The 13,508-nt window shown below is 44.9% G+C and overlaps 1 protein-coding gene across 1 annotated transcript in view; it reads left to right on the top strand.

Annotated features, from left to right (window-relative positions):
- col16a1 (collagen, type XVI, alpha 1) overlaps window positions 1–13,508 on the top strand; it is a 357,671-nt gene that overhangs the window by 187,043 nt on the left and 157,120 nt on the right. The window contains exons 14-17 of the mRNA XM_043717133.1: window positions 3,686–3,715; window positions 7,241–7,312; window positions 9,621–9,665; window positions 13,008–13,103. Of these exons, the coding sequence (XP_043573068.1) occupies window positions 3,686–3,715; window positions 7,241–7,312; window positions 9,621–9,665; window positions 13,008–13,103 (243 nt within the window). The remainder of the gene's footprint in view (window positions 1–3,685; window positions 3,716–7,240; window positions 7,313–9,620; window positions 9,666–13,007; window positions 13,104–13,508) is intronic.

The raw sequence follows: 13,508 nt of genomic DNA, 5'->3' as shown, positions 1-13,508 counted from the left end.
AATCTCTTTTTATCACCTTCCTCCTTTATGAAACTCCTTAAAACCCATTTTGTTTCTACAATCTTGGCCATCTGCCTTAACATCTCTTGTGGCTTGGCATCAAAGCTTTTTGACACTGCTCTAGTTAAGTACCTTGGGCTGTACTTTCACAAAGGTTCTGTATAGACACGAGCTATTTTAATTGTTTTCTGAGCAACCACTTTGGTGAAAATAATCTTTGATGTTCCTATACTACTCATAGGACAAGAAATTTAAATAGGGGACTTAAATTATTGTGTCTTCATCACTGTTCTGCCTTGGTTGAAAATTAAAATAATGTAAATCATATTAAAATTCTTACAACAATTGCCAGAAACCTCAATCTCAGGTCGTGTCCTCCTATCTCTAGAGCTAGACTCCAACAGAATGAATAGGTAAAAGTGAGGACTGCAGATGCTGCAGATACTCTTTAACAGAATGACTGGCCGCTTGCTTAAGGTGAGGCCTGTTTCCATGGAGCCAGGCCTTTACAAGAACCAGGGCCTTCAGCAAATGAGAGGAATAGAAAAGAAAATAGTATGACATTGCACAAATATATGAACTAAGCCTGTGAATCAATGCCCAGCTGGTTATCTACCACCCCAATAATCCCATTTTAAACAACTATCCCACTCATAGGCAAGCCCAAACCTCTCTACCTCATGGAGGAAGTGAGGACTGCAGATGCTGAAGATGTCAAAGAGTGCGGTGCTGGAAAAGCACAGCGGTCAGGCAGCATCCCAGGAACAGGAAAGTCGACATTTTGAGCATGAACTCTTCATCAAAGGGGCTGAGAGATAAATGGGAGGAAGGATGCAGTTGGGAGAAAGGTAGCTGGGAATGCGAAAGGTAGATGAAGGTGGGGGTGAAGGAGATAGATGGGAAGGAAGATGGACAGGTAGAACAGTTCAACAAGGCAGTGCCAAGTTGGAAGGTTGGATCTGGGATAAGGTGGGGGGAGGGGAGTTGACAAAACTGTTGAAATCCACATTGATCCCATGTGGTTGGAGGGTCCCAAGGCAGAAGATGAGGTGTTCTTCCGCCAGGCGTTGGGTGGCTGGAGTTTGGTGGTGGAGGAAGTCCAAGACTTGCATGTCCTTAGGGGAGTGGGAGGGGGATCCCCATTACCAGGCATATATTTCCCTCCCCACCCCTATCTGGAGAGACCATTCCCTCCGTGACTCCCTTTTCAGGCCCATTCCCTTCCCCCCCACCAACCTACCCTCCACTGCCGGCACCTTCCCCTGCCACCACAAGAAATGCAAAACCTGGTGGTACAGTGGTTAGCACTGCTGCCTCACAGCGCCAGAGACCCGGGTTCATTTCCCACCTCAGGTGACTGTCTGTGTGAAGTTTGCACAATCTCCCCGTGTCTGTGCGGGTTTCCTCCGGGTGCTCCAGTTTCCTCCCACAGTCCAAAAATGTGCAGGTTAGGTGAATTGGCCATGCTAAATTGCCCGTAGCGTTAGATGTAGGGAAATGGGTCTGGGTGGGTTTGCTTCGGCGGGTCGGTGTGGACTTGTTAGGCTGAAGGGCCTGTTTCCACACTGTAAGTAATCTAATCTAATCATTACCAACCCCCCTCCCCCTCACCTCTGTCCAAGGCTCCAAAAGATCCATCCACATCAAACAGAGATTTACCTGTACTTCACACGTCATCTACTTTGTCCGTTGCTCCCAATGTGGTCTCCTCTACACTGGGGAGACAGGACATCAACTTGTGGAACATTTCAGAGAACATCTCCAGGACACTCTATAACAACCGCACTGCCCTGTGACTGAACTCCACCGTTGACTCTAGCCAGCCGATGCCTCGAAGAAGAACACCTCATCTTCCGCCTTGGGACCCTCCAACCACCTGGGATCAATGTGGATTTCACCAGTTCCCTCATTTCCCCTCTCCCCACCTTATCCCAGATAAAACCTTCCAATTTGGCACTGTCCTACCTCTCCAGCTTCATTCCCACATACACGCTCCACCCTCCTCTCCGACCTACCAGTTTCATCCCCACCTTCATCTACATATTGCATTCCCAGCCATCTTCATCCTGGCCCCAACCCCCTCCCATTAATTTCTCAGCCCCCTTGGGCCACCCCTTCATTCCTGATGAAGAGCTTATGCACGAAATGTTGACTCTCCTGCTCCTCGGATGCTGACTGACTGGTTGTGCTTTTCCAGCACCACACTCTTCAAATCTCTCGACCTCATGTACAGCACCAGCCAGTTAACTATGGCAGTGCCAAAGATATTCTCAATGCTGAAGACAAAGCAAGATGGCAGATTACCAACTATAAGTCTCTGTGTCGGCTGTCTAACATCCTGTACTTGAGAACCACAATGCATAGGCAGATCAGTCATTTGAAGCTTTGCAATTTTATTGGCTCTCAGCTAACCAGCCTTGGCACTCAGTTCTACACGTGGTTTAAATTATAACTTGGTTTTGGTTTCAGTTTATAATGAATCTCTAATTAGTCTCATGGGGTGGCATGACTGACTTTGTTAAGGGAGTTGCTCCAGTCAGTTTATTTTCTTGGCCTGTTCCAGCGTGTATTTCCTAGATTGTAAATTCAGCACATGCTGGATCAGGCATTGGATAGTTTGTTCAGTCTCACTCAGCTGGAAAGTAGGTCACACATCGTGCTAGCTACCTCCCTGCTCAAACATCTCATTGACATCAGGGCCTGTGCTATAAATGATTCATACTCATATTTGAGCTCTTAGGTTGGTGCCTAAACCAAATGGATGGGGATGGCGAGTTTCCCGGGTGAAGTGAACATACGATCACTCTGCTCAAAATGAGAAATAACAGTTTTTTAACATCATCCCATTTTCTCCTGTGAGTTTCTGTCAGTTCCATAAAAGCCATGAAGGAGGTGCTCTAACACTGTATGGTGACTCCATTGAGTCCACTGAGAAAAGCAAATAAAGAGGGGGAAGGAAGAAGAAAGACAAGGAAGGAGAGAGGTCCACAAACTGGGGCAGGGAGAAGGAGAGAGGAACACAAACTGGGGCAGGGAGAAGGAGAGAGGAACACACACTGGGGCAGGGAGAAGGAGAGAGGAACACACACTGGGGCAGGGAAAGAGAAAAACACAAACTGGTGGTGGGGGGGGGGGTCACATAATCACAAAGAGGGAGTGAGGAACACAAACTGAGGAAGGGGGGAGTGAGAAGTAGCGCAAACTGGGGAAGAGAGAGAAAGAGAGGTATAAACTGAATGACTGCAATGTGATTGCCTTTCTGTGATGTTCTGTAATATATACTAGTGTATATGCACATTTGTGTATTTATATATGTGTGTGGAGGGCAGTGTGTGTCTATATATGTGTAAACGTGCATGTGTGTATATATATTTGTGGACAGCATGTGTGAATGTGTATCTCTATGTATGTGTCTATCCTTTATATGGATATGTATCTGTGTATAGCTGTGTAGGTGTGTGTATGTGTGCGGGGGGTGATGTTTATATCTTCCTGTCTGTATATGTGTGGATATTCTTGTGAGGCTGCAAGTGTGTGAGTCAGTTTGAACCTCTAGGAATACATCAAGTATGAGTTGGCAATAATTTTGGAAATTTCTTGTTGGTTAGGATTCCTGTCATCAAAAATACAATGTCTGTGATTAAAAAGTTCCAGAATAATTTGAATTCATTCTGTTAATAAACAGGGAATTATCGAAGGAGCCTTGGGACCAAGGGTAAGTGATTCTGCAGAAAAATATTCTGCAACCATACATAGGAAAGAGAAAAACACAAACGGGTGGGGGGGGGGGGGTCACATAATCACAAAGAGGGAGTGAGGAACACAAACTGAGGAAGGGAGGGAGTGAGAGTAGCGCAAACTGGGGAAGAGAGAGAAAGAGAGGTATAAACTGAATGACTGCAATGTGATTGCCTTTCTGTGATGTTCTGTAATATATACTAGTGTATATGCACATTTGTGTATTTATATATGTGTGTGGAGGGCAGTGTGTGTCTATATATGTGTAAACGTGCATGTGTGTATATATATTTGTGGACAGCATGTGTGAATGTGTATCTCTATGTATGTGTCTATCCTTTATATGGATATGTATCTGTGTATAGCTGTGTAGGTGTGTGTATGTGTGCGGGGGGTGATGTTTATATCTTCCTGTCTGTATATGTGTGGATATTCTTGTGAGGCTGCAAGTGTGTGAGTCAGTTTGAACCTCTAGGAATACATCAAGTATGAGTTGGCAATAATTTTGGAAATTTCTTGTTGGTTAGGATTCCTGTCATCAAAAATACAATGTCTGTGATTAAAAAGTTCCAGAATAATTTGAATTCATTCTGTTAATAAACAGGGAATTATCGAAGGAGCCTTGGGACCAAGGGTAAGTGATTCTGCAGAAAAATATTCTGCAACCATACATACTGAAAATGAATTCTCTCCTGCCCTGTTCAGTGGAATGATCACCGAATCATATACTCAACGTATTTCTCTAAATGATGTCGGTGATTGGGAGTTCCCGGTGCAGGAATGAGTTTCAAAAATCACTCATACTGTACCTTTAGGATTTTGTGTCAAATGTAGTTTCTCTGTATAAAGAGGAACTTTGATTATCCGAAAATCCAATTATCCGAAAATCGGATTATCCGAAGGAGATCTCGAGGTCCCGATGGAAACGTTACATCAAAGACGTGTTTCCAACAGTGATCGTATCTTTTGTTTACAGTGATTAAACAGGCACCGTCTCCAAATGACTGACCTCCCACCCTCCCCTCTCTCCCCACACTTTCCCTGGAGTTTTACAGAAGGGTGTACACTAACCCCCCTCCCCCATCCCGAGATAGGGGCGAGGGGACAGTGTTGCACGGGGCTGGGGGGGGCGGGGCTGAGGGGGCAAGAGCAGGCATGTTGGACGGGTTCAGGGAGTGGGGTCTCGCATGCTGTGTGCTGCTGCAGTCTCATGAACACGGAAGAGACTTTAAAAACTCCGAGCACCAGAGGGAGGGCATTTTATTGATTAACCGAATAATCGATTATCCGAATGAAATAGTGCCCGCCCATCTCGTTCGGATAATTGAGGTCCCCTGTATTGTTGAAGTAGGAGGAGGGTTATCCTGTGTATGTGATGTACATACTGCACAATTTTGCCAATTAAAGAGTCTACTTGTAATGCATTAAAACCCTTTCCTGTGAAACCCTTTCTTTTTAACTGTATCTTGTAATTTAAACAAGTTTTTGAATTGTTTGCATTTATTTCTGTCTAAATTGGGAACTGCGGATAAGCAAGCTTGCACAAGTTTGGTTGCCTCTTCACACAGTGTCATCACTGCCATAATCAGGCCTCTGCCCCGATAACCCTCTGGGCGGCACGGTGGCACAGTGGTTAGCACTGTTGCCTCACAGCGCCAGAGACCCGGGTTCAAATCCGGACTCAGGTGACTGACTGTGTGGAGTTTGCACATTCTCCCCGTGTCTGCGTGGGTTTCCTCCGGGTGCTCCAGTTTCCTCCCACAGTCCAAAGATGTGCAGGTCAGGTGAATTGGCCATGCTAAATTGCCCTTAGTGTTAGGTTAAAAGGGGTAAATGTAGGGGTATGGGTGGGTTGCGCTTCGGCGGGTCAGTGTGAACTTGTTGGGCCGAAGGGCCTGTTTCCACACTGTAAGTAATCTAATCTAAAACCGACAGCATGAACCCAGAGACCAACATAGGGCAGTACCCAGAGGATGAGGCTGATCTGGAGACATGTATCTGGGAAAGGAACTGGCAAAGATAGGCATTGACATCAGAGGACAAGAGCTAACTCCGACCAGATATCCAAGAGGTGATGTCAGAGATATCTGAGGACGTGCCAGGGTAGAACTGAGATGTGTCAGCTTGTTCATCCAGACCAACTGCCTTGTGAATTTGGTGGGAGAGTGCCAGAGGCCCTCACCGACACAGCAGCAGCTTCCAGGACAATACATGGCATCTCATCGAACCTTACATGGGACATAAAGGATGTGACAAATGGAAACAGTCAGTTGCATTTGTAAACCGTTAAGACTGTGAAATTGGAATGTGACCACAGGAGAATAATGTGCCCATTTCCCAGGAAACAGTCATGATGTATATGCTCAGAGAAACCTTGGCTCAGAATGGATTCTCAGTGATGACAGTTCTCTCCTGCACGCAGGGCTGATGAGGCCAGCGCACCATCCCCAGAGTGAAGCAGAGGAGCACCAGGTTCAAGCTCACCAGAGCATTGCCAGCCCCACCTCTGACTGGTCAGAGGAGCCCTGCAATTACTCCCACATCACCTTGCCAAGGGGTTCAGATAAGCAGCTGTTGGCTGTGCAGACAGATCTTACAAGGGAAATGGGCACAAGAATGATCAGCACTCCTCAGGTGACAAGGATTTCTCAGATCCACCTGAGTCTTTGATGAATACCAGGGCCACACTTACGTTCCATGTGCAAATTACTCTTAAAATTAGCCAAAGGTTGGTCTGCTTACAGCGATATTTAGAAATTACTTCAAAAAAATCAGTGGCGTGGAATGGAACACTTAACCTTAACATCTTTCTTTATTTACCTCTAAATCTAAATGTCTTCTGACAGCAGAGATGATTGCAAAGGATGAAGGTCATGCAAATGTTGTTAAAATGGACTTACTCAGTCTGCGCTTCTCTCCTTAACCTGTCATGTGACACCTTCCTTCTTGCATGGTCACACCTCCCTGCTTTGGTTCCCCTGCCATGTGTGTACCAGCTGGAATCATTTGGCAGCAGTCAAGGACCTGGGTCAAATCCTGCAGCTGGATCTCAATAAACGATCGGGGTTTATCCTCCAGTGTGCTCTTGAGGGAATGTGGCCCTGCTGGAGACACAGAGCTTCAGGTGATGGATTAGACTATCACCAACCTACCTGTTTCTCTGGATTTATAAACAGTGGCAGGAAGATAGTGGGATTGGAGTTTTCAGAGGTTGGAATACCAAGGCTGTCACCCACTGAATATTAATCCCTTGGGCTGACAGGCTCAGATTCTGTATTATTCTTGTGTTGGTGTGTTAGGCCACTGGTGCTGATACCATTCCTTATTGGATGACTTGCTGTAATCAGACGATGGAGGTACTGTGTTATGAATAGTTTTAAGATCCGGTTTTTGTATCCACCCTTTCCTATGAACCCCTTTCTTTTTAACTGTATCTAGTAATTTAAATAATTTTTTAAATTATTTGCACTTATTTCTGTCTAAATTGAGAATGTTCTTTCAGCCTATGAAGTCAGAGAAAGGTCAAAAGGGTGAACCAGGGTTGCAGGGATCAGCTGGTCTGCCCGGAAGAGACGTGAGTATTCCGACTTTTGTGGTTCCATGACAAAACTTGATACAAATTCATTAAAATCCATGTGGGGATATTGGATTCAAGGGAAGGAATAGATTTAGGGAAGATCCAGAGGTTGCAACGAGAAGAGAGTAGGGTTGATGTTCTGGAATTTTGAACTGATCTTCTACCGAACCAACTTGTTTTTTCTTTCCTCTATTTTTGTATGGAATGTAGACATTGTTGGGCAAGACTAACGGCAACTGACTAACCACGGACATCCACTACCAGCCACGAACTCCCACAGCTACCTGGACTACACCTCCTCACACCTTCCTCTTGTAAAAATGCCATCACTTATTCCCGATTCCTCTGCCTATGCCACATCTGCTTCCAGGAGGACCAATTCCATCACAAAACATCCCAGGTTGCCTACTTCTTCAAGGACCACAATTTCCCCTCCCACGTGGTCGATGATACCTTCCAGCGCATTTCCTCCACATCCCACACCTCTGCCCTTAAACCCCACCCCTCCCAACACAACAAGGACAAAACCCTCCCCCCATCCCCCCAAAGCATTTACAGGCTCAAGGAACTTTTACAATGATTGACAATAGTTACATGGGCATCATAAAACTCTCTTTTTAAAGTTCAGATTTTATTGAATTCAAATTTCATCAGTTGCCATTGTTGGGGTTTAAACTCATGCCCCCAAAACACTAGGGTTCTAGATTACATATTCTGGATTCCATTTAAAATATGTAAATACTTACATATTAATCAATTCAAACCAAACCTGTATCCCCATTCTAAGTAATTAAAGACTTAACAGCAATTTAGGTTTGTTCAATACACTGCATCAGTTGTACGACATTTTGATCTTTTATTATAAATTCTGTGTCACATGATCATACTCCACTAGCTACCTGATGAAGGAGCAAGCTTCTTCCAATTAAACCTGTTGGACTATAACCTGGTGTTGTGTGATTTTTAATTTAATCCACCCCAGTCCAACACCAGCTCCTCCATATGCTGGGGCAAAGCAGCAGTCGCTAAGTGGTTTGCACTGCAGCCTCACAGAAACAGGGATCTGGATTCGAAGCTTCCCTCGGGCGACTGACTGTGTGGAGTTTGCACATTCTCCCCGTGTCTGTGTGGGTTTCCTCCCACAATCCAAAGATGTGCCTGTCAAGTGAATAGGCCATGCTAAATTAGGTGCATTAGTCAGGGGTACATATAGAGAGGTGGGTTACTCTTCAGAGGGTTGGTGTGGACTTGTTGGGCCAAATGGCCTGTTAGGGTTGGTGTGGACTTGTTGGGCCAAATGGCCTGTTTCCACACTGTAGGGAATCTAATCTAATGTAGGATTCATGATTTGGAGATGCCGGTGTTGGACTGGGGTGTACAAAGTTAAAAATCACACAACACCTGGCAATCACCTGATGAAGGAGCGTCGCTCCGAAAGCTAGTGTGCTTCCAATTAAACCTGTTGGACTATAACCTGGTGTTGTGTGATTTTTAACTAATGTAGGATATTTGTCAACCTTTTGGATTTTATCAATTTTGTAAAATTCAGACTGAACAAATGCCATGGTAAGATTTGAGATCTGGGATCTTGAAATTAGTTCACATTATTTCTGTTATTTAAGGCTTGAAGTAGACATGTTAGCAATTTGGTGGGTGACATGCACAAATTTACTCCACTTTGGAAGTCTTTGGCCCATTGTATTTGGGACTGTCAACGTCCAGAGTGGGAAATGAAACAGGCACTGAACACTGAGCATCACTTATACATTATTGTATAATGGCTCTGAATGGTAGAAGTGTGAATTGCTGTTAAAGCAGAATTCAGAGGAGTATTACAAGGAAATTACTGAACATGTGAGAAAGAAGAAAATTGAAGGAAATGGGGCGTAAGCAGGAGATTTGAATCTGACTGGATGGGACAGTGAAGAGTATGGGTAATGAGGAGGAGAGGGGGGGATTAGCCTGGAAGAGCTCAGATGGGGAAAATCACAGGAAGGATTTGATGGGCTGAATGGACTGATCCTGTGCTGGGACTTATGATTGTAGAGAAAGAGAATTTGAGTGAGCCAGTGAACAGTCAGAGCCCAGTGGGATTGTTCCAGTAAAAATGGGATTCCTGAAGAGTTTCTGTCCTTGCGACAGAATGATTCCCTGCTCCAATCTCCTTCCTATTTGACACCCTGCTTGCAGCACTGAATGCAGGGAAATGGGAGTTGTAGTCACAGAATCAGCTTGTGATGAAAGTTATTCTGTTCTTAATCACCATTTATTCTGTTCTTAATCACCATTCTAATTATGTTTTCAGGGAAAACCGGGAGAGTTGTGCGTGGCTGGACCAAAAGGTGCAAAGGTTTGTCAGTAATCTGAAACTGTTTTTAAGTGTTGCTGGGAGTGTGAGGCTGCAGCTATCTGAGGGCATTGGAATCATATCATACTGAAATTTGGAACCTGACTTTTAGCCTTTCAGACTTTTGACTCAATAGAAAAAAAATGTTTGGATGAGTTTCTTAAATTCAAATGAGTGAGTAATGAAACAATACTGGAGGGAGGACTTTAAATTTGAAGGAGAGTGACTGGTGGAGGCTACCCTCTCTCTCATTAGTGAGCTATCAAAGGTATTAAATGGGAAGCAATGTTTCTTTATTTTCATTCTGGGCATCGCTGGCTGAACCAGCATTTATTGCCTGTTCCTCCTTGCCCTTGGGAAGGTGGTGTTGAATTACCTACTAGAACCATTGCAGTCCATGTGCTTTAGGGCTTCTTCATCCTGAATAGTGTTTTGGAGCCATGGTCATCTGGCAAGTGGAGTGTTTTCCATTACATGCCCAACTTGTGCCTTGTCAATGGTGGGCAGGCTTTGGAGAGTCAGGCATTGGGTCACTTCTGACAAAATTTCTAGCCTTGTACTTACTTAATAGCCAAGGGTAATCTTAGTTTGGAGCAATGCATCAAAATACAGCCAAACAATGAGATACAGGGTACTCTTGTGAAAGATCAATTTTTGATTACTTATATATACTTCATCTAAAGAGTGATCAATTCTTGGAATGGTTTATAGGGGCAGAATGGTAAATGAGATCTGTAACTTAAAAGGCTGTTCACTGCAGTGGTGGGAGTTGGGGCAATAAATTATGTCCCACAGGATATGAGCTAAGTTTGAGCAAACTAGCTCCACCTACACCAATACAGCTCTTATCTGCTAGTAAGGTTTATGTAGGCATGTTCGTGGGTAAATCTCTCCTTGTGTTGTAGCACAGCAATGTGTCGTTCTGGTATTAGCTTCAAAAATGGTTCACTTTAAAGAAGCTGGTCTCACAGGGGACTAACTCCATCAGCCTGTGTCTGCTTTCTGGGTATGTAGTCAGAAACTAGACTGGTGTGTTTGTCCTCTTCCTGTACCAGCTGACAGTTTCTGCACTGCTGGTTTCTTCCTTGAAGGTTGGATGGTCCTGACTGTCAGTGTGAGGGTGAGAGAGGAATGGAAAATGGGAGAGCAACTCTCAAAAAAATGAGGATGCGCAGAACGGAAATGCAAAGAGATGTTCTCACTTTGATAAGTGGGCAAAGGAACTTTAAAATAGAATTTGCCAAACACAGAGCTAGATGGTATATGGTCGAAACCATCTGGGCAGATTGTCAATTATGAGAGTGGAGTGGAGGGCAGTAAGTGGAAGTATGTCATTTCAGGACCAGGTGGACCGTTCCTGGCTCCATGTTGAAATGTGTAGACCACTCTGTTGGCCTTCAGAATCTCCTTTCAGGCCACGGGCTGTTCAGTTATATATTGCTCTGGCTTCGCTGATGCCTGGCTGCCTCAGGGTGAACGAATCATGCAGCTGGGGGTCTCACATCAGTGTTTGGCTCTTACTTTGCAAGTGCACAACTATATTTCAGTGTATCTCTGCCTTTCCTATTACACACTGTGAGAGCAGACACGGGGATATGGAGTCACACCTTTGTGAGAGCGGATTCCTAAAAAGATTGAATCATTTCTGGAGCCAGTGCACAGCCCAAACGTTGAATGCTTACTTTGGAACAGTTTAGAATATAGAACATAACAGCACAGTTGCAGGCCCTTCAACCCTCGATGTTGCACCGACCTGTGGAACCAATCTGAAACCTATCTATCCCTACACTATTCCATTTTCATCCAGATATTTATCTAATAACCATTTAAGTTCCCCTAAACTTGGAGAGTCTACTACTGTTGCAGGCAGAGTTTTCCACGCCCCTACTACTCCCTGAGTAAAGAAACTATATCTGACATTTGTCCTATATTTATCACCCCTTACTTTATAGCTATGTCCCCTTGTGCTAGCCATCACCAACCAAGGAAAAAGGCTGTCACTGTCAAGTCTATCTAATCCTCTGATAATCTAATATGTCTCAATTAAGTCACCTCTCAACCTTCTTCTCTCAGCCTCAAGTCCCTCAGCCTTTCCTCATAAGACTTCTCTCCATACCAGGCAACATCCTGGTAAATCTTCTCTGAACCCTTTCCAAAGCTTCCACATCCTTTCTATAATGCGGTGACCAGAACCGTACACAATGTACCAAATGCAGCCGCATCAGAATTTTATACAGCTGCAGCATGACCTCGTGGCTCCGAAACTCAATCCCTCTACCAATAAAAGCTAACACACTGTATGCCTTCTTAACAACCTTATCAACCTGGGTGGCAATTTTCAGGGATCTATGTACATGGACACCAAGATCTCTCTGCTCTTCCACACTACCAAGAATCTTACCATTAGCCCAGTACTCTGCATTCCTGTTCCTCCTTCCAAAGTGAATCACCTCAAACTTTTCCACTTTAAACTCCATTTGCCACCTCTCAGCCCAGCTCTGCAGCTTATCTATGTCTGTCTGTAACCTGCAACATCCTTCAGCACTATCCACAACTCCACTGACCTTAGTATCATCTGCAAATTTACTAACCCATCCTTCCACGCCCTCATCTAGGTCATTTATAAAAATGACAAACAGTAGTGGACACAAAATAGATCCATACGGTACCATCACTAGTAACTGAACTCCAGGATGAACATTTCCCAACAACCACCACCCTCTGTCTTCTTTCAGCTCTTAGTTTCTACAGGTTAACTTTTCTCAGCTTTTGTCATAGAGCATGGAAACAGACCATTCGGTCCAACCAGTCCATGCTAACCATAATCCCAATCCAAACCAGTCTCACCTGCCTCTGCTTGGCCCATATCCCTCGAAACATTTCTTATTCATGTTCTTAACTGTCAAGAGAGCTGGTGCATCTCCAACTCCTTTCCTTGAGCTGCCATGATGGAGATTTACAGCATTGCAAAGTGCCTGAAGATAAAACTACATTTCTGAGTCATTGTCTCGTAGATCTGCTTTTGGCTCAGAAATCCTACAGTTATGGCAGATTGATGGCCCCAGAACTCAGCTGAGGCAATTTGTTGCTTGTTGGTTTCCAGTATTTAAAGGACACCCTTTGAACATAACCGTTCTTTCAGAGGCAGGAGCATCATTCATGCTCGAAAAATCCATTCCGCGATCTCAATTCTGAGAAAAGACAGATTTTCTTTTCAAACGTGCTGACAGCGACCACCCTTACACCTCCATCGTCACGGGTTATGTGTGGCCCCTTAGTCAGGGAATGTACCTTTCAGACCAGTGACTGTGGGAGGCTTCAGCAGATATTTGTTCTCTTTATTAGGGAGATCCCGGACCAGTTGGACCAGAGGGATTGGCGGGTGAGCCAGGATCCCCAGGGCCTCCAGGACCCCCAGGGATAGGAATACCAGGAAAACCGGTGAGTGTTGGCTGCAGGATGGAGTGAACAACAGCAGCAGAGAGGGCTGTGTGACAAGTCAGGCAGCAAAAGTGGGGTAAGTGCAGTCCACAATGTTACTGCAGGCACAGGGTCAGGATGGCAGAGGAGCCTGGACCACACTCAGCTTCTCCACCATTTCTCTGAGATTCCCAATGAAATGAGTCTTACTTCAGCTGGGCTATCCAACCCAGTAGTGATCATACTCCTCTCTTTGGTGATCCCCACAAATTACTCCTCATCACACCACACCCCATACTTCCTCCCACACTCTCCCCCTCTCCACCTGTCCCATCACCATTCCTTCCTTCTCATTCTCACCTTCCCTTCCCACTCCTTATCCCCCCCTACTCATCTTGTCTCTCTCCAACCCATCTCCTGACACTA

This window comes from Chiloscyllium plagiosum, chromosome 27 (assembly GCF_004010195.1).
Source record: "Chiloscyllium plagiosum isolate BGI_BamShark_2017 chromosome 27, ASM401019v2, whole genome shotgun sequence".
Taxonomy (NCBI): Eukaryota; Metazoa; Chordata; class Chondrichthyes; order Orectolobiformes; family Hemiscylliidae; genus Chiloscyllium; species Chiloscyllium plagiosum.
This window is presented reverse-complemented; position numbering and strand designations above follow the sequence as displayed.